Source organism: Oncorhynchus keta, chromosome 30 (genome assembly GCF_023373465.1).
Source record: "Oncorhynchus keta strain PuntledgeMale-10-30-2019 chromosome 30, Oket_V2, whole genome shotgun sequence".
In the NCBI taxonomy this organism is placed as follows: domain Eukaryota; kingdom Metazoa; phylum Chordata; class Actinopteri; order Salmoniformes; family Salmonidae; genus Oncorhynchus; species Oncorhynchus keta.
In genome coordinates, this window is record NC_068450.1 from 61930397 (window position 1) to 61953018 (window position 22622).

The 22622-nt window shown below is 43.8% G+C and overlaps 1 protein-coding gene across 2 annotated transcripts; it reads right to left on the reverse strand.

Moving 5' to 3' along the window:
- Positions 1–679: 679 nt before the first annotated feature.
- On the reverse strand, positions 680–18786 carry LOC118383228 (CRACD-like protein). 2 transcript variants are annotated; one of them, XM_052489038.1, is made up of 11 exons: positions 18572–18784; positions 6459–6536; positions 6092–6248; positions 5820–5955; positions 5561–5722; positions 5240–5308; positions 4915–5097; positions 3367–4774; positions 3061–3105; positions 1397–1959; positions 680–1228 (listed from the first exon to the last, which is right to left on the reverse strand). In XM_052489038.1, exons 2-11 carry the CDS (start codon positions 6505–6507, stop codon positions 1067–1069), a joined length of 2934 nt encoding a protein of 977 aa, XP_052344998.1. In that variant the 5' UTR covers positions 6508–6536; positions 18572–18784; the 3' UTR covers positions 680–1066. The 2 variants fall into 2 exon arrangements, with proteins under 2 accessions (XP_052344998.1, XP_052344999.1); XM_052489039.1 differs by lacking the exon at positions 3061–3105 and having other exon boundaries at positions 18572–18786.
- Positions 18787–22622: the final 3836 nt, after the last annotated feature.

Genomic DNA, 22622 nt, shown 5'->3' on the forward strand with positions numbered 1-22622 from the left:
TGAGGAGGAGATGCACTGCAGTACTTAATGCAGCTGGTGGCCACACCAGATACTGACTGTTACTTTAGATTTTGACCCCCCTTTGTTCAGGAACACATTACTCCATTTCTGTTAGTCACATATCTGTGGAACTTGTTCAGTTTATGTCTCAGTTGTTGAATCTTGTTATGTTCATACAAATATTTGCACATGTTAAGTTTGCTGAAAATAAACGGGGTGCAGGTAGTGCAGGGGTCTCAGCCCAGTTGACAGTGAGAGGACGTTTCTTTTTTGCTGAGTTTAGGTGCTCTGTAGAGCATACACTGTGCACCCAATGGTGCGTTCGGCTGCACGTATCAACCTATGAAGAGTCTTGCAGTCCGCGGCGGTGGAGTTGCCGTACCAGGCTGTGATGCAGCTTGACAGTATGCTCTCGATGGTGCTCCTGTAGAACACTGTGAGGGCCCTCGGGGACAGGGCGAATTTCTTCAGCATACTGAAGTTGAAGAATCTCTGTCGTGCCTTCTTCACTATGGTGTTCGTGTGGTTAGACCATTTCAGATTCTCTGAGATGTGTACGTCAAGGAATTTGCAGTTATTGACCATTTCCACGGTGGCCCCATTGATGAGGCAGCCGCATTGTGGTTGATAATAGCTTATTGATGGTTGATTGAGCCCACACAATTCAAACTAGTCAGAATACAATTGACAGTATATTTATTCCAGACAACAGGGATCAAGCACGGAGTGATATGTCAAAAGCAGTGAAAAAACTGAATTGGAGTTTGAACCAGCAACAAACAACAGTATGCCCTCTTGCCATAAAAGTCCAGACCTCTTGGTTTAGTGTTGTTATACGCAGTAGTTTAGCATCAGTCTGGCCGATGTGAAATATAAGTAATTTTAAAAATGTAATGGTTAGAAGAGTAAGGCACAGTAAAGGGAAAGAGGTTTTAAACTCTGAAGCCAGTAGGTTCAAATAATACAGTCAGCAACAAATTATTATTTTATTTCAGTCTTCTTCTTACTCTCTTTAGGAACCTCTTTACCTCCCTCAAACACACACACGCACGCGTGTACATTTCTCTTAGTCCATAGTCTTGTCACTCCAGGCCAGAGATTTCCTCTTAGCAAGTTCCATCCAGGTTGGCTGACCCCGGTGTGACAATGAGGATGATGATGATGATGAAGAAGAAGGTATCTCAGGATTTGCGATGTGAATCTCAATTTGACCATTGATAGATTCCTCCTAAGATAAAATACAGAGATGACATATTACTAACTAAACTGGCCAAATTACATCTTAGTTACAAAATGAAGAATTACTCTGATTGAGTAAGTTGTTTTTCCTCACCACGTTAACTGACCAGGAAAGACATCTGAACCTAGTGTGTGGGGGGCACAGTCAAATATTTACCATAGTCCCAGTCGGGAGCGCTCTTTCTGTCCATTTCTCCACAGGCATCTTCTCAGCTCTCTTCAGAGACGTGGAGGATCTCTCAGACGCTCCTCGTAGAGTTGGTCTGGTTGGCGTGTGAGGTTGGGAGGACGGTTGTGTGTTAGGCTGATCTGACGGCAATGTTTTGAGTTTAGCTGTCAGATGCATTTCCTGTAGGATTGGTCTACCGCTTGGTATTGGTTGAGATGGTGATTGTACCACTGGGGGTGATGTTTGTTTTTGCGAGGCTGTTTTTGTGCTTGGCTGTGATTGTGATGGAGGTTGTGTTGATGGCTGAGCTGTTGGTTGTAATCTCGGCTGTGGGGCTGGGGTTGGAGCTGGCCGTGGTGATGGGGTGTACTGGGGCGTTGTTGTCCCCCCTGTCCCAGGCACTGTCTCTGGACTGAGATGCTGTTGGAGACTCCTGGTCTTTTCCCGGGCCATGGACATCCAGACAGGCTCCGATCCAGCTGACCCATTAGACCCAGGGGTCTCAGTCCATCTTGGGAGCCCCAGAGCAGGTCTGGAGGATGGGCCTTTGTCTGAGGAACAATGGGTGACAGTTTTGAAATCAAGTCAAACTTTATTTAAAGTGTATTTAAAAGATACTGTGGTGTTTGATGACTGGAGTTGTGAATCCAATATTTAATCAGATCATCTTCATTTATTCTGTGGTTCATTTGGTTTGGTCGATATTGGCAATATTATGATTGAGGTGAAACAGAGATCTTATTACAAACAGTGCCCCTGTAATTATTTGGACAGTGAAGCATGTTTTCTTCTTTTGGTTCTATACTCCAAATGTTGGATTTGAAATCAAACAATGACTCTGTGGTTAAAGTACAGACTGTCAGCTTTAATTTGAGGGTATTTTCATCCATATCAGGTGAACCGTTTAGAAATGACAGCAGTTTTTGTTCATAGTCCCCCATTTTAGGTGAGCGAAAGTATTGGGACAAATTCACTTATGAGTATTAAAGTAGTAAAAAGTTAAGTATTTGGTCCCATATTCATAGCACGCAATGACTACATCAAGCTTGTGATTTTCTGTTTGTTTTGGTAGTGTTTCAGATTATTTTGTGCCAAATTAGAAATGAATGGTAAAAAATGTATTGAGTCACGTTTATTGAAAATAAGAATAGAATATGTTTGTAAACACTTCTACATTGAATGTGGATGCTACCATGATATATGGATAATGCTAAATGAATCATCAATAATGATGAGTGAGAAAGTTACAGATACACAAATATTATACCCCCCAAAAAATGTAATGGTGAGAGGTTAGCATGTAGGATATTTGTGCATCTGGAACTTTCTTACTTATTCACGATTCATTCAGGATTATCAGTAATCATGGTAGCATCCACTTTAATATAGAAGTGTTTAGAAACATATTATATTCTCATATACAATAAAAGTGACTCAAGAATGACACAATACATTATTTACCATTTAATTCTATTGGGCACAAAATGCTTCACCGTCCCAATAATTACAGAGGGCACATATTATTATACAGATCTGGATCCAGTTTTGATTGGAGGGGAAATTGCCCATTGATTCAGAAGTGCTCATTATACTGTAACTACTATTGTATGATTATTAGAGAAGTGTTCAGTGGTTCAGTGGATATATGTTACCTGGGTCTGAAAAGGCATCTACTACCAGGTCAGTATCATCATCATCTAAGGATAGAACCAAGACAGTGCCTAGAGGTGAGTACATGCTATTGAAACAGGGCCCTCAGTAGACTGACATAGCTGCAACCGTGTCAGCTAGAACACCTTGTTAGCGCAAAGTCAGTTAGTGCATAGTCCAAGTTAATAGTTATTCAATATGGACTCAGCGATATGACGTAGATTCAGAAAGTAAACAACTCAGAGCGTTGAACGCGAGGCTCAATTTCTCTGCTGAAGTATCGACGACGTTCTAGAGGACACACGTACCTTGGTTCTCGTTGAGTCTGTTTCTGTCAGGGGTGTATGAGGGGGGGCAATCAGACACTTGTGACGGGCCCTTCCTCGAAGCCTTATTTGCCAAGTCACCCCTGACCTTTGAACTTGTGCCAATTTCGCCTTTGACTGGTTCTGCAGTTGTTGAGACAATATGACACTTAACCCTGAATTCTTGGTCCTTCTCCAAGCGATACTTCAGAGACTGAGAAGTGGTGCGCAGCTTCACTCCGAAAGCACTCCTCCTCTCCTGCTCCTGCTCCTTCTCCTCATTTCCCTCACTCTGCCCATCCCTTTTCTCTCCTCCCTTCAGTCCTCTCTCCTCCACGACTTCTACCTCTGTTTGTACTTTTCTCTCCTGAGGTGAGGGTTGTGGTTGGTTTTCCTTCAGGCCTTTAAATGTGACCTGCTCTGGTTTTACCTCTTGCCTTCTGACAGACTCCTGATGAGGGTTCTTGGCCACCAAACCTTCCCCTCCTTTTCCTTCTGCATTCATCTCCTCATTTCTAGTCCCTGTGTGGGCTCTGCCAGTGGCACTCTTGGAACGCTGTCTCAAGGAGGAGGTGGAGAAACTGTTTGCTCTAGGCAGTGTGTCTTCATGGCCAGTAGGTGGCCCTGTTGTCTTCTGCACCAGGTCCAATTTGGAGGTTTCTTCATTAATGCCCGACAGTGGGACTGCTGTAGTCTCTCTGACAGACTCTCTCTCATAAGCAGGTCTCTGTGTTTGTCTTATAATGCGAGGGGCAGGGGTAGGTAGAGCAGAGTGGTGTGTAGAGCTGCTGGTGTCTGCTAGGCTCACACCCTGTGTGTTTCTGCTCAACCTGTCTCCCTTGTTAGAGGTGGCTGGGGTCATATTCTCCTCTGGCTTCTCTTTTGAGGGCAGTTGATTTGTGATGGAAGTGATATTATCTGATCCATAGATAGGACTGAGAGGCCTGGAGAGGGTCTTTTCAGATGTAGACCCAGACCGACTTCCCTGGTCTGAATTATCCTGGATGAGAGTTCTTGGGCGTTTGACCCGGATCGGTTCCGGGGGCTTCTGTGGCTCCTCCACTGCTGCTGAAGGGGGAGTGGACAGGCTCGGGGTCTCCAGGATGGAGGTCTTGGTCATGGGTTCTGATAGAGGAGAGGTCATAGCCTGGAGGTAGAGAGGGTTGGTGGTGACGCGTCCCTCTGTCTCAGAGGACTCTTGTATCTGTAATACCTCTTTCTGACCACCAGGGGGTACTGACTGCCAGGGCTTCTCCTCAGAGTCTTTTGGAGATGAAGAGAACGGTCGCTCCCTCTCCTCCTCTTCCTCTCTGTCCTCGTCCTCCGTTCCATCCTGCTCTTCCTCCCTCTCAGACAGGGGCTGGTCTGGGTCCAGGTCACTCAGGCTCTCTGAGCCAAGTCTGCTTGCTCTCTAGTAAGGACACAGACAAGAAAAACAGCCCGTTAAACCATGGTCTTATATTTACACTGTAATGAAGGTATTAGAGATTGAATGCTGCCCAGTACCCACTATGTGGTGTTTTGATGTTACACTACACAGTGAGATCTTACCAGGGGACCTTTCCTTCCCTTGGCGCTGGCCCTCTGGTTCCTGGGTTTAACAGACATGCGGTGACGGGCGGCAGAGCTGTCCAGGCTAGGAGTGTACTGGGCTGGGCTGGTAAAGTCCACTGCAGGGGAGGGCTCTGGATCACAGGGGGAAGCAGGATTCGGGGAGAGAGGACGGGGGGAGGGCTGGGAGAGGCACCGAGGAGAAAGTAGAAAAGCACATTAACAACTGAAATGGACCCAACAAACATGTTTTCGGTGAATGTTGTTAGGATGATCAGTATGTGAATGTGGGATGTGGTGTAACGCAGACAGGAAGTCGCATCACCTGCTCCTCCTCCTCACTTCCTGTCCCTGCTAAACTCAGAGAGCTATGGTGCCTGTGAGTGTCAGGGAACTGGGGATGGAATGGAGGAAGAGGTGTTAATCAGTCAGTCACACAAGGTGGTGGAAGAGTAATGAGGAATGATGATGATAATGGTGATGATTACAATGTGTTTTGTTTGCAAGTTTACCAACAGACTCTACTGACTACAGCAAGGTTTATTCTCTAAAAATAGATGTTATCTCAATGAGACTATCCAGGATAAATACAAGTTAGATCAATTGTATCTATGTGTGTGCAGTATATGTGATCAGCCCCATTCACCTTGTAGGAAGGCCCCTGTGCTGTTCGGTCATGGAACAAGATCTCTGGAGGGCTCTGGGGTAAACCATCATCCTCAGAGGTGGCTCCAGAATCTTCCATTCTCTTTCCAGTGATCAGCAAGGGGGGAGGGCCCAGACACATGTTCTGCCGCTGCAGTTTCAGCTGCCCAATCAGAAACAGTGCATGTGTGATGAGCACACTCCGGGACCAATCACAACAGTAGATTAGACTATAAGGACCCTCCCGCCTACGAATTCACCTGCAGTTCTCGTATCCTGCTGTGTACATTCTCTTGAGACAGAACCCTCGTCGGCTCAGAGGAGCTCTGTGATTGGTCAGCCAGGAAGATGCTGTCATGTGACAGAGCTCTGGACCCCAGTGTATTTGGACCGCCCCTGTAAGTGACACAGTTCAAAAATATGTTTCCTACATACATACAGTATTTCCCAGTGGACGTGCTACTTAAACGTGATAACTTGATCAACTTGACATGCTACTATTTCCAGTGAGTGAAAGAGGTCAGATGCTTACAAACAGTCATCCTCTGAGTCGTCGTCCCTTGGAGCTATGACATCAGCAGTGACATCACTAGCGGACTGGCTCTGCTTCATCCGTCCTTCAGTCTCCTTCCTCTTCAGACGGCCAAACAGACGACTCTTCAGCAGCTTGAACCGAGACTTCTTCCTCCCTGAAACCACCACAAAGTTACTGTCCTACATTTGGTTTTGTTTGCAGAGTCAGACATGAGACTTTTGCTGTGAAGTTCATTCCTGTTTGCATTGCATAATGCACTGTATATGAATGGTGCATTGGGAGTGAATGATTTGCCAGCTACGTATGTCTGTTTACATTGGTTTAGGCATGGCAATCATTTAAAGAGAAAGTAGACGTGTTCTACCTGTAAGCTCTTCTCCTGAGTCCTCCACTTCCCCAGCGTTGCTATCCATGACAGGAGACTGGAGTTAGCTGCTCTTACCTAGGAAGAGAGACAGGGCAAGACAAAAACCAGTATTTAGCAACGCCTGAGGGTTCTGTTTGAACAATGGCTCTCCCTGTGAGCCATTCAGGAGCCAGTAGACTGCAGGTTACAGCTCACCTCTATCACACCACTCCCTCCCTGGACAAAGTGTGCTTTCAGGACTGGCCTCAGTATTGCCTGAGTATTGCCTGAGTATTGTTACTGTGCACACACTGCAAAATATACCTCTCTATACCCCCCTGGTGATGTGGGTTGGAGCCCTGTCTCAGCCACCCTCTGTCTATACCTCCCTGGTGATGTGGGTTGGAGCCTTGTCTCAGCCACCCTCTGTCTATACCTCCCTGGTGATGTGGGTTGGAGCCCTGTCTCAGCACCCTCTGTCTATACCTCCCTGGTGATGTGGGTGGGAGCCCTGTCTCAGCCCCCTCTGTCTATGCTCTTACTAGCTGTCTCCCTTTACATTTCCTGCACTACTGTCAAAAATACTAAAAAACATTTTAAAAAATATATACATATATTTTAATACATTGTCTCAACAGATTTTGGAGTTGTCGTATTTTAATAACATGTATTTATTTATTTAATATTTAATTATAGCACATTTGATTATATAGCCGACATAAATTACCCTTCATTGATAACAAATAGTTTCACACCCTCTTTTCCTTGAACGAGCTGATAACACCTCTAAACTTAGGCAACGTTTAAGAAACCTAACAGACCTGATAAATGGTCTACTTTTTGTCAGGCGTTAGATATTAGCTTTGCTATTGTCATTGTTCTAGTTATTTATAGTTAATAAATAAGCGCTTTTCATTTGAACATTTTCTCAAGTCAAGTTTGCCAGTTCAGTTATTATTGTGTCAGCAGTTCCAATTAGTTTCAACAGTATTTCTCTTTCAGCAGATATCATGGAGCGTTTGATTAGAGCAAGCGGACCAGACAAGAGGCTTTCAGCTCCTGTGTTGACTTTGTGCCTGGTCCTGAATAGGAGTTGCCTAGCAGTCCACTGGTGACGTGATGTGACATTAAATAACAAGGAGACAAATTAAACACGACCTGAGTTCAACCTTTCCCAGACTCATAATGCTCACACACACGCACACGCACACGCACACGCACACACATGCACAGACACACACACGGACAGCTCTTTCACACAATGTCTGAAAGAAGACAACAAAAACCAAAGGTTCACCAACGTTCTAAGCACAACCAAACTCCCCCAATCCATCTTTTTCCAAGACGTATCCAAGCAGGAAGAACTCAGGGAGAAGACTGGGTTAGTGCACTGAACCCAGCCAGCAAACCACATGCAGCAATCCTGTCTAATACAGCAACCCTGTTTAATACAGAAACCCAGTCTAATACAGAAACCCAGTCTAATACAGCAACCCAGTCTAAACAGCAACCCTGTCTAATACAGAAACCCTGTTTAATACAGCAACCCAATCTAATACAGTAACCCTGTCTAATACAGCAACCCTGTCTAATACAGCAACCCTGTCTAATACAGCAACCCAATCTAATACAACAACCCTGTCTAATACAGCAACCCTGTCTAATACAACAACCCTGTCTAATACAACAACGCAATCTAATACAACAACCCAATCTAATACAACAACCCTGTCTAATACAGCAACCCAATCTAATACAACAACCCTGTCTAATACAGCAACCCAATCTAATACAACAACCCTGTCTAATACAACAACCCTGTCTAATACAGCAACCCAATCTAATACAACAACCCTGTCTAATACAACAACCCTGTCTAATACAACAACCCTGTCTAATACAACAACCCTGTCTAATACAGCAACCCAATCTAATACAACAACCCTGTCTAATACAGCAACCCAATCTAATACAACAACCCTGTCTAATACAACAACCCTGTCTAATACAACAACCCTGTCTAATACAGCAACCCTGTCTAATACAACAACCCTGTCTAATACAGCAACCCAATCTAATACAACAACCCTGTCTAATACAACAACCCTGTCTAATACAACAACCCAATCTAATACAACAACCCTGTCTAATACAACAACCCTGTCTAATACAACAACCCTGTCTAATACAACAACCCTGTCTAATACAGCAACCCAATCTAATACAACAACCCTGTCTAATACAGCAACCCAATCTAATACAAAAACCCTGTCTAATACAGCAACCCAATCTAATACAACAACCCTGTCTAATACAACAACCCTGTCTAATACAGCAACCCAATCTAATACAACAACCCTGTCTAATACAGCAACCCTGTCTAATACAGCAACCCAATCTAATACAACAACCCTGTCTAATACAGCAACCCAATCTAATACAACAACCCTGTCTAATACAGCAACCCTGTCTAATACAGCAACCCAATCTAATACAACAACCCTGTCTAATACAGCAACCCTGTCTAATACAACAACCCTGTCTAATACAACAACCCTGTCTAATACAACAACCCTGTTTAATACAACAACCCTGTCTAATACAACAACCCTGTCTAATACAACAACCCTGTCTAATACAACAACCCTGTCTAATACAGCAACCCAATCTAATACAACAACCCTGTCTAATACAGCAACCCTGTCTAATACAACAACCCTGTCTAATACAGCAACCCAATCTAATACAACAACCCTGTCTAATACAGCAACCCAATCTAATACAACAACCCTGTCTAATACAGCAACCCAATCTAATACAACAACCCTGTCTAATACAACAACCCTGTCTAATACAACAACCCTGTCTAATACAGCAACCCTGTCTAATACAACAACCCTGTCTAATACAGCAACCCAATCTAATACAAAACCCTGTCTAATACAGCAACCCAATCTAATACAACAACCATGTCTAATATAACAACCCTGTCTAATACAGCAACCCAATCTAATACAACAACCCTGTCTAATACAGCAACCCTGTCTAATACAGCAACCCTGTCTAATACAGCAACCCAATCTAATACAACAACCCTGTCTAATACAGCAACCCAATCTAATACAACAACCCTGTCTAATACAGCAACCCTGTCTAATACAGCAACCCAATCTAATACAACAACCCTGTCTAATACAGCAACCCTGTCTAATACAACAACCCTGTCTAATACAACAACCCTGTCTAATACAACAACCCTGTTTAATACAACAACCCTGTCTAATACAACAACCCTGTCTAATACAACAACCCTGTCTAATACAACAACCCTGTCTAATACAGCAACCCAATCTAATACAACAACCCTGTCTAATACAGCAACCCTGTCTAATACAACAACCCTGTCTAATACAACAACCCAATCTAATACAACAACCCTGTCTAATACAGCAACCCAATCTAATACAACAACCCTGTCTAATACAACAACCCTGTCTAATACAGCAACCCAATCGAATACAACAACCCTGTCTAATACAGCAACCCAATCTAATACAACAACCCTGTCTAATACAGCAACCCTGTCTAATACAGCAACCCAATCTAATACAACAACCCTGTCTAATACAACAACCCTGTTTAATACAACAACCCTGTCTAATACAACAACCCTGTCTAATACAACAACCCTGTCTAATACAACAACCCTGTCTAATACAACAACCCTGTTTAATACAACAACCCTGTCTAATACAGCAACCCAATCTAATACAACAACCCTGTCTAATACAACAACCCTGTTTAATACAACAACCCTGTCTAATACAGCAACCCAATCTAATACAACAACCCTGTTTAATACAACAACCCTGTCTAATACAACAACCCTGTCTAATACAACAACCCTGTCTAATACAACAACCCTGTCTAATACAACAACCCTGTCTAATACAACAACCCAATCTAATACAACAACCCTGTTTAATACAACAACCCAATCTAATACAACAACCCTGTCTAATACAACAACCCTGTCTAATACAACAACCCTGTCTAATACAACAACCCAATCTAATACAACAACCCTGTTTAATACAGCAACCCAATCTAATACAACAACCCTGTTTAATACAACAACCCAATCTAATACAACAACCCTGTCTAATACAACAACCCTGTTTAATACAACAACCCAATCTAATACAACAACCCTGTTTAATACAACAACCCAATCTAATACAACAACCCTGTTTAATACAACAACCCAATCTAATACAACAACCCTGTCTAATACAACAACCCTGTTTAATACAACAACCCAATCTAATACAACAACCCAATCTAATACAACAACCCTGTTTAATACAACAACCCAATCTAATACAACAACCCTGTCTAATACAACAACCCTGTCTAATACAACAACCCTGTCTAATACAACAACCCAATCTAATACAACAACCCTGTTTAATACAGCAACCCAATCTAATACAACAACCCTGTTTAATACAACAACCCTGTCTAATACAACAACCCTGTCTAATACAACAACCCTGTCTAATACAACAACCCTGTCTAATACAACAACCCTGTTTAATACAACAACCCTGTCTAATACAGCAACCCAATCTAATACAACAACCCTGTCTAATACAACAACCCTGTCTAATACAGCAACCCTGTCTAATACAGCAACCCTGTCTAATACAGCAACCCAATCTAATACAACAACCCTGTCTAATACAGCAACCCTGTCTAATACAACAACCCTGTCTAATACAACAACCCTGTCTAATACAACAACCCTGTTTAATACAACAACCCTGTCTAATACAACAACCCTGTCTAATACAACAACCCTGTCTAATACAACAACCCTGTCTAATACAGCAACCCAATCTAATACAACAACCCTGTCTAATACAGCAACCCTGTCTAATACAACAACCCTGTCTAATACAGCAACCCAATCTAATACAACAACCCTGTCTAATACAGCAACCCAATCTAATACAACAACCCTGTCTAATACAGCAACCCAATCTAATACAACAACCCTGTCTAATACAACAACCCTGTCTAATACAACAACCCTGTCTAATACAGCAACCCTGTCTAATACAACAACCCTGTCTAATACAGCAACCCAATCTAATACAAAAACCCTGTCTAATACAGCAACCCAATCTAATACAACAACCATGTCTAATATAACAACCCTGTCTAATACAGCAACCCAATCTAATACAACAACCCTGTCTAATACAGCAACCCTGTCTAATACAGCAACCCTGTCTAATACAGCAACCCAATCTAATACAACAACCCTGTCTAATACAGCAACCCAATCTAATACAACAACCCTGTCTAATACAGCAACCCTGTCTAATACAGCAACCCAATCTAATACAACAACCCTGTCTAATACAGCAACCCTGTCTAATACAACAACCCTGTCTAATACAACAACCCTGTCTAATACAACAACCCTGTTTAATACAACAACCCTGTCTAATACAACAACCCTGTCTAATACAACAACCCTGTCTAATACAACAACCCTGTCTAATACAGCAACCCAATCTAATACAACAACCCTGTCTAATACAGCAACCCTGTCTAATACAACAACCCTGTCTAATACAACAACCCAATCTAATACAACAACCCTGTCTAATACAGCAACCCAATCTAATACAACAACCCTGTCTAATACAACAACCCTGTCTAATACAGCAACCCAATCTAATACAACAACCCTGTCTAATACAGCAACCCAATCTAATACAACAACCCTGTCTAATACAGCAACCCTGTCTAATACAGCAACCCAATCTAATACAACAACCCTGTCTAATACAACAACCCTGTTTAATACAACAACCCTGTCTAATACAACAACCCTGTCTAATACAACAACCCTGTCTAATACAACAACCCTGTCTAATACAACAACCCTGTTTAATACAACAACCCTGTCTAATACAGCAACCCAATCTAATACAACAACCCTGTCTAATACAACAACCCTGTTTAATACAACAACCCTGTCTAATACAGCAACCCAATCTAATACAACAACCCTGTTTAATACAACAACCCTGTCTAATACAACAACCCTGTCTAATACAACAACCCTGTCTAATACAACAACCCTGTCTAATACAACAACCCTGTCTAATACAACAACCCAATCTAATACAACAACCCTGTTTAATACAACAACCCAATCTAATACAACAACCCTGTCTAATACAACAACCCTGTCTAATACAACAACCCTGTCTAATACAACAACCCAATCTAATACAACAACCCTGTTTAATACAGCAACCCAATCTAATACAACAACCCTGTTTAATACAACAACCCAATCTAATACAACAACCCTGTCTAATACAACAACCCTGTTTAATACAACAACCCAATCTAATACAACAACCCTGTTTAATACAACAACCCAATCTAATACAACAACCCTGTTTAATACAACAACCCAATCTAATACAACAACCCTGTCTAATACAACAACCCTGTTTAATACAACAACCCAATCTAATACAACAACCCAATCTAATACAACAACCCTGTTTAATACAACAACCCAATCTAATACAACAACCCTGTCTAATACAACAACCCTGTCTAATACAACAACCCTGTCTAATACAACAACCCAATCTAATACAACAACCCTGTTTAATACAGCAACCCAATCTAATACAACAACCCTGTTTAATACAACAACCCTGTCTAATACAACAACCCTGTCTAATACAACAACCCTGTCTAATACAACAACCCTGTCTAATACAACAACCCTGTTTAATACAACAACCCTGTCTAATACAGCAACCCAATCTAATACAACAACCCTGTCTAATACAACAACCCTGTCTAATACAGCAACCCTGTCTAATACAACAACCCTGTCTAATACAAAAACCCTGTCTAATACAGCAACCCAATCTAATACAACAACCCTGTCTAATACAACAACCCTGTCTAATACAACAACCCTGTCTAATACAACAACCCAATCTAATACAACAACCCTGTCTAATACAGCAACCCAATCTAATACAACAACCCTGTTTAATACAACAACCCTGTCTAATACAACAACCCTGTCTAATACAACAACCCTGTCTAATACAACAACCCTGTTTAATACAACAACCCTGTTTAATACAACAACCCTGTCTAATACAGCAACCCAATCTAATACAACAACCCTGTTTAATACAACAACCCCGTCTAATACAGTAACCCTGTCTAATACAACAACCCTGTCTAATACAACAACCCTGTCTAATACAACAACCCTGTCTAATACAACAACCCTGTCTAATACAACAACCCTGTCTAATACAGCAACCCAATCTAATACAACAACCCTGTCTAATACAGCAACCCTGTCTAATACAACAACCCTGTCTAATACAGCAACCCAATCTAATACAACAATCCTGTCTAATACAGCAACCCAATCTAATACAACAACCCTGTTTAATACAACAACCCTGTCTAATACAACAACCCTGTCTAATACAACAACCCTGTCTAATACAACAACCCTGTTTAATACAACAACCCTGTCTAATACAGCAACCCGATATAATACAACAACCCTGTTTAATACAACAACCCTGTTTAATACAACAACCCTGTCTAATACAACAACCCTGTCTAATACAGCAACCCAATCTAATACAACAACCCTGTCTAATACAGCAACCCTGTCTAATACAACAACCCTGTCTAATACAGCAACCCAATCTAATACAACAACCCTGTCTAATACAGCAACCCAATCTAATACAACAACCCTGTCTAATACAGCAACCCAATCTAATACAACAACCCTGTCTAATACAGCAACCCTGTCTAATACAACAACCCTGTCTAATACAACAACCCTGTCTAATACAGCAACCCAATCTAATACAACAACCCTGTCTAATACAACAACCCAGTCTAATACAACAACCCTGTCTAATACTACAACCCTGTTTAATACAGCAACCCTGTCTAATACAACAACCCAATCTAATACAACAACCCTGTCTAATACAGCAACCCAATCTAATACAACAACCCGGTCTAATACAGCAACCCAATCTAATACAACAACCCAGTCTAATACAGCAACCCAGTCTAATACAACAACCCAATCTAATACAACAACCCTGTCTAATACAGCAACCCAATCTAATACAACAACCCTGTCTAATACAGCAACCCAATCTAATACAACAACCCTGTCTAATACAGCAACCCAATCTAATACAACAACCCTGTCTAATACAACAACCCGGTCTAATACAACAACCCAGTCTAATACAACAACCCTGTTTAATACAGCAACCCTGTCTAATACAACAACCCTGTCTAATACAGCAACCCAATCTAATACAACAACCCTGTCTAATACAGCAACCCAATCTAATACAACAACCCAATCTAATACAACAACCCTGTCTAATACAGCAACCCAATCTAATACAACAACCCTGTCTAATACAACAACCCTGTCTAATACAACAACCCTGTCTAATACAGCAACCCTGTCTAATACAACAACCCTGTCTAATACAACAACCCTGTCTAATACAACAACCCAATCTAATACAGCAACCCAATCTAATACAACAACCCTGTCTAATACAACAACTCTGTCTAATACAACAACCCTGTCTAATACAGCAACCCAATCTAATACAACAACCCTGTCTAATACAGCAACCCAATCTAATACAACAACCCTGTCTAATACAGCAACCCAATCTAATACAACAACCCTGTCTAATACAGCAACCCAATCTAATACAACAACCCTGTCTAATACAGCAACCCTGTCTAATACAACAACCCTGTCTAATACAACAACCCTGTCTAATACAACAACCCAATCTAATACAACAACCCTGTCTAATACAACAACCCTGTCTAATACAGCAACCCAATCGAATACAACAACCCTGTCTAATACAGCAACCCAATCTAATACAACAACCCTGTCTAATACAGCAACCCAATCTAATACAACAACCCAATCTAATACAACAACCCAATCTAATACAACAACCCAGTCTAATACAACAACCCTGTCTAATACAGCAACCCAATCTAATACAACAACCCAGTCTAATACAACAACCCTGTCTAATACAGCAACCCTGTCTAATACAGCAACCCAATCTAATACAAAAACCTAGTCTAATACAGCAACCCAGTCTAATACAGCAACCCAATCTAATACAAAAACCTAGTCTAATACAACAACCCAGTCTAATACAGCAACCCAATCTAATACAAAAACCTAGTCTAATACAGCAACCCAGTCTAATACAGCAACCCAATCTAATACAAAAACCTAGTCTAATACAAAAACCTAGTCTAATACAGCAACCCTGCTCTGCATCCAGCTGTCAACTGGAACATAATCTCTCAGCAGAGTAGAAGACTAAAGGTCGGTGCAGCTCACTGAGCAACCCAACTACTGAACCACACACAGCAACCAGGCTTTGAACCCTGGTGCCCAGCAGAATGGATATCTGCAGAGAACAAGCCCAACAATAGGGAACAGCAGGGGTACTGTCTCTGGTGAAATCCTATCCTGCAGCTACAGGATATTACTGAAGTTGGCTGGCCAGTCCTGATCCAGCTGGCTACAAACAGCACAGTACAGATGCCATATCTTAATTTGATCATCCTGTTGTTGAAGGAATTGTAATTTCCACTTTAAAATGTCAGACTCGACCCCTACAAAACAACCCCTACAAAACATGTCCATTAATTATAATCCACATAACAATTCACATTTCCTGTTGCTGCAGGATTATATTCATGCTGTTTTAACTGGCTCAAATTAAGATACGGCATCTGTATACTACGAATGCACTCTGTGGTAGAAGAGTCTTTAAGCTAACTATCCTCCTTGTTGGCACCAAACGTTCCATGATTAAAACATTCTAATTTGCATTGTAACTCGAAGTGTCAATGTCTCAGGTGTAACTTTTAGTGTCAACATGGTGTCTATTGAGATTCTAAATCAAGCCAAGAGACTGTATATGATGGCTGGCTCTCAATGGCTCTGTCTATCTGTGGATCTGGCGAGGATAAGCCTGTATATTACTGTTTAATGAGATGATGAACTTGTGTAACCTTTTAGACCTCACACACACACACCTGCGGCTGCGACACCTCAGGTCCTCGAGTGCCTGTAGTGACGTCCGCATGACCGGTTGTTCCCCCAAGGCTATAATGGAACCCCACAGCTGAGCTACTGTATAGATAAGAGGAAACCATCTACTTTTTACAGTGCCACGCATACAATAAAATAGTCCGATTAAATGTTTCCGGAGTGTAAATGAATCCATTTGAATAGAAATAGATTTCAGCTGTAGGCAATGAGTGAATAATTAACTGGAAATGAACAATAAACAAAGAATAAACAAAGAAATACATTGTTCAAAGTATAGAAGGTCTATTTGTTTTATTTTTTACACCCCTTTTTCGTAGTATACAATTGTTTAGTAGCTAGTCTCTTGTCTCATCGCTACAACTCCCGTACGGGCTCGGGAGAGACGAAGGTTGAAAGTCATGACTCCTCCGACACACAACCCAACCAAGCTGCACTGCTTCTTAACACAGCGCGCATCCAACCCAGAAGCCAGCCACACCAATGTGTCGGAGGAAACACCGTGCACCTGGCAACCTTGGTTAGCTTGCACTGCGCCCGGCCCGCCACAGGAGTCGCTGGTGTGTGATGAGTCAAGGATATCCCTACCGGCCAAGCCTTCCCTAACCCAGATGACGCTGGGCCAATTGTGCGTCACCCCACGGACCTCCCGGTCGCGGCCGGTTGCGACAGAGCCTGGGCACGAGTCTCAGAGTCTCTGGTGGCACAGCTGGCGCTGCAGTACAGCGCCCTTAACCACTGCGCCACCCGGGAGGCCCAAAAGTATAGAAGATCTTAACATCGTTTGACCTGCTTACCACAGGAGGCTGGTGGCGCCTTACCTGGGGAGGACGAGATTGTGGTAATGGCTGGAGTGGAAGGGGTGGAATGGTATCAAATACACCAAACACATGGTTTCTATGTGTTGGATACCGTTCCATTCGCTTCGTTCCAGCTATTATTATGAGCCGTCCTCCCCTCAGCAGCCCCCACTGCTGCTTACTTACCATGGAAGTAAATAGAAACCAGGTACCAACATGGTCCCTCCCTGGAAAAAGCCTCTAAAAAGGAAGTGTGACTGATAAGTCCTACGTAACAGCACTGCACAATGAGAGCCAAGGGACTCCTCAGCGAGCCAAACAACACAAGCCCAGGGGACCTGACACTTTCAGTAAATCTCCACACATCACAGCAGTGCAGTGAACACATGGAATATTACCTGTTGATAATGGAGGGACTAAGGTAGAGAGCTACCCCCGATAATCTATCTCTGGGTACTAGACTAAAGAAATATGAACCGGAACTCAATGGTTTTGGGCTCTCCCTTTAATTAAGGTATTTTAACCAAACAGCCGTTATGAAATCTGATTGTCCAGTGAATGATCAGCGACTACTCTGGTCCTGTTCACAACCAGCATTATGCTTTATATACAGAGCAGTGTTGTTTACCAAAGGCAGTTTTATTAGATGACAATGAAGGATAACTTAGGAAAGACAAAACACTGTAATGGCAATCATCCTTCTTGCTGGATGAGTACATAGTGTTGTTTTTACAGAAACAGGTTGAAGCCTTATCTGCAGGCTTCTGGTTTGGCAGTGGAATAATCACACAGAATCTGGAGTTTTCAAAACCCTAGCACGTCCTCTTTTACCTGGAAAAAAACTCCAGAGATCATAACAGTTGTTATTGTTAAGGTCGTCAGACACGATTTGATTCTTATCAGTTAATCCCATTTAGGAATGCAGAACTCGTGCTCAACACACTGTAGTTAAAAGTTCAAAGGTTATGGAACAAAAAACAGTTGAAATGCTGTACAACACCCTGGAAGATCATATGTTGCAAATTATCTTATCAATTATCATTTTTATCAACAGATACAACTGTTTGTGGGTCGTTTCTAGTTCATTTACAGTAAGAGTCAAGTTCAGTCGGGTGGAATTGTCTTACCCTGTTACTGGAGAGCAGCTGCTTCTTCTTCCTCTCTCTCTCTTTCTCTGATTTCTCTTTCTCTCCAAGGGGAGGATGTTTCCTTCCACGCACTCACACACATACTAGTCCTCAGCCACCTCACTTCACCGCCATCTGCAAATGAAGGGAATGAGAGAAGGAGAGGTGATAGGAGAGAGGTGATAGGACAGAAAGGGAGAGAGGGAGTGGAGAGAGGGAGAGAGGGAGTAGAGAGAGGGAGAGAGTGGAGAGAGAGAGAGAGAGGAGAGAGGCGCTGCAAGGGTAGGGTTCATAGGATCAGTGACAGGAGTGGAAAGCTGTCTTAAATGAACTGTGTACAGAGAACAAATGTGTTGTGTTGTCCTGCATCATTTATCCCCTCTATACCTTTTAGGGTCTTCGGCAAATGTCAACATTTATAGACATTTCCTAAGTACTCCAATTCAAAAGTATTTAAATGTCTGAATGCAGTTACGTATCTCAGTATGTGTTCATAAAGAGTTAATAATTACAGTGAATAAGTCACTTTTCTCATAAGTTGTAATTAGTGACCCGTTGTAGGCATTGGGTCTACCTGACAGCCTCCTGGGTCTACCTGACAGCCTCCTGGGTCTACCTGACATCCTCCTGGGTCTACCTGACAGCCTCCTGGGTCTACCTGACAGCCTCCTGGGTCTACCTGACAGCCTCCTGGGTCTACCTGACATCCTCCTGGGTCTACCTGACAGCCTCCTGGGTCTACCTGACATCCTCCTGGGTCTACCTGACAGCCTCCTGGGTCTACCTGACAGCCTCATGGGTCTACCTGACATCCTCCTGGGTCTACCTGACAGCCTCCTGGGTCTACCTGACAGCCTCCTGGGTCTACCTGACATCCTCCTGGGTCTACCTGACAGCCTCCTGGGTCTACCTGACATCCTCCTGGGTCTACCTGACAGCCTCCTGGGTCTACCTGACAGCCTCATGGGTCTACCTGACAGCCTCCTGGGTCTACCTGACAGCCTCCTGGGTCTACCTGACAGCCTCATGGGTCTACCTGACAGCCTCATGGGTCTACCTGACAGCCTCCTGGGTCTACCTGACAGCCTCCTGGGTCTACCTGACAGCCTCCTGGGTCTACCTGACAGCCTCCTGGGTCTACCTGACAGTCTCCTGGGTCTACCTGACAGCCTCCTGGGTCTACCTGACAGCCTCCTGGGTCTACCTGACAGCCTCCTGGGTCTACCTGACAGCCTCATGGGTCTACCTGACAGCCTCCTAGGTCTACCTGACAGCCTCCTGGGTCTACCTGACAGCCTCCTGGGTCTACCTGACAGCCTCATGGGTCTACCTGACAGCCTCCTGGGTCTACCTGATAGCCTCCTGGGTCTACCTGATAGCCTCCTGGGTCTACCTGACAGCCTCCTGGGTCTACCTGACAGCCTCCTGGGTCTACCTGACAGCCTCCTGGGTCTACCTGACAGCCTCCTGGGTCTACCTGACAGCCTCCTGGGTCTACCTGACAGCCTCCTGGGTCTACCTGACAGCCTCCTGGGTCTACCTGACAGTCTCCTGGGTCTACCTGACAGCCTCCTGGGTCTACCTGATAGCCTCCTGGGTCTACCTGACAGCCTCCTGGGTCTACCTGATAGCCTCCTGGGTCTACCTGACAGCCTCCTGGGTCTACCTGTCAGCCTCCTGGGTCTACCTGACAGCCTCCTGGGTCTACCTGACAGCCTCCTGGGTCTACCTGACAGCCTCCTGGGTCTACCTGACAGCCTCCTGGGTCTACCTGACAGCCTCCTGGGTCTACCTGACAGCCTCCTGGGCTTACCAGGTTTCTACAGGCTTGAAAGACAAGACCCTACAAACATGGATGTTTTCACCCCTCTGTGTACTTCACTGTTTAATCCTGTGTCCTGTGTGTTATCTAACATTATTCTGACTACTCCAATTCAAGTACACTGTTACCTGAGTGAAACATTAGTCCCGGTCCTTACAAAAGCAGCCCAGGCAGTCCCACCCACCCAATCAACGGTTAGGCGTCAGACAGCTCACCTTTCTGACACCACTACCTCCACTCCCTCCCTGGACAAAGTGTGCTTTCAGGACTGGCCTTCAGAAAATCATTGTGAAATACAAACATGTAATAATACTACCTCTAAGAGTGTGGCCTTATGTTGCCTGTACAGGCAAAGGAGGAACCTGCACACCTCAGCCCAGAAAACATTGACTACCAGAGTTAGAAATGTCCAATGTCTTGTGTGTTGCTCCCCAACAAAGAAGGCTTGTGTAAACATTAACCTCGCTGTCATGGTTTCCAGAGGAATGGTGTGGCAAGGGAGAGGCGAGCTAGCATCGGTTCGATTATTAACTATCCTTACTGAGACCCACTTCTTTCTTTCATATTTACGAAGAACATGGGGTGAATTCCAAATGAAGGTATTGCAAGGTACAATATCTTCCCATTTCAAAGCTTTTCACATTCATCTCTCAGAGTTCGGTGCATTTCTCAGTGTTCTTCACATACGTGGAACAAGACCCTACAAACATTGATGTCTTCACCCCTCTGTGTACTTGACTGTTTAAAGTACATGGCAACTTCTGTTGATCCACTATAATGGGAACACCACTGTCATTTTTACATGTTACACTGGAATCATTTAGCAGATGTTCTTATCCAGAGCGACTTGCAGTTAGTGCATTCATCTTAAGACAGCTAGGTGGGACAACCACACATCACAGTCATAGTATGTACATTCTCCCTCAATAAAGTAGCTATCAGCAAAGTCAGAGCTAGGAAGGGGGAAAAAGTAAAGTGTGAGTGTTAGTTCACGATGGGGTGTGATTATTTAAGATCTTCCGAAAACACCTCTTCAAGGAGTATGGGCAGGGACTCTGCTGCCTTGGCTTCAGGGGGAAGCTGGTTCCACCATTGCTGTGCCAGGACAGAGAAGAGCATGGACTGGGCTGAGCGGGAGCTACCCTCCTGTTGGGCTGGCAGAACGGAGTGCTTAGGTTGGGGTGTAGGTTGTTGAGCATAGCCTGACGGTAGGGAGGGGCAGTTCCTCTTACTGCTCGGTAGGCCAGTACCATGGTCTTGCAGTGGAAAAAAATCCCATTGATATCCATTCTACTCTTTCTATTTCTATGTAGATGATTTCTGCCATTCTAGAGACCCGCTAGAACAAACTTAATCAACCAGATTCGGCCTCGGGACGATTGTTTCTTGAGCGGATGGTCAGGGGGCCAGAACATAATTACAAATAATTTGTAGACTGCAGATTGACTGCAAGAAGCACAAACAGATCTAATATTTGACGAAAATATAATAATTTTAACCCTTGTTTACATGTCTAAAGGATCACATACAATGTGTATCTCTATCATGCATAGGAATGTTTTGTAACAGATTTCCAAATTAACAATAAAATGAAATACAGAAAACTCGGGGGGACTAGAAATTCTGCTCTCCTGCATCCTGTAGTCAGGCAGCAGCCAGCCATCAACCTGGTAGCAACCTGGTAGCACCCTGCCATCAACCTGGTAGCAACCTGGTAGCACCCTGCCATCAACCTGGTAGCACCCTGCCATCAACCTGGTAGCACCCTGCCATCAACCTGGCAGCACCCTGCCATCAACCTGGTAGCACCCTGCCATCAACCTGGCAGCACCCTGCCATCAACCTGGTAGCACCCTGCCATCAACCTGGTAGCACCCTGCCATCAACCTGGTAGCACCCTGCCATCAACCTGGTAGCAACCTGGTAGCACCCTGCCATCAACCTGGTAGCACCCTGCCATCAACCTGGTAGCACCCTGCCATCAACCTGGTAGCACCCTGCCATCAACCTGGTAGCACCCTGCCATCAACCTGGTAGCACCCTGCCATCAACCTGGTAGCAACCTGGTAGCACCCTGCCATCAACCTGGTAGCACCCTGCCATCAACCTGGTAGCACCCTGCCATCAACCTGGTAGCACCCTGCCATCAACCTGGTAGCACCCTGCCATCAACCTGGTAGCACCCTGCCATCAACCTGGCAGCACCCTGCCATCAACCTGGTAGCACCC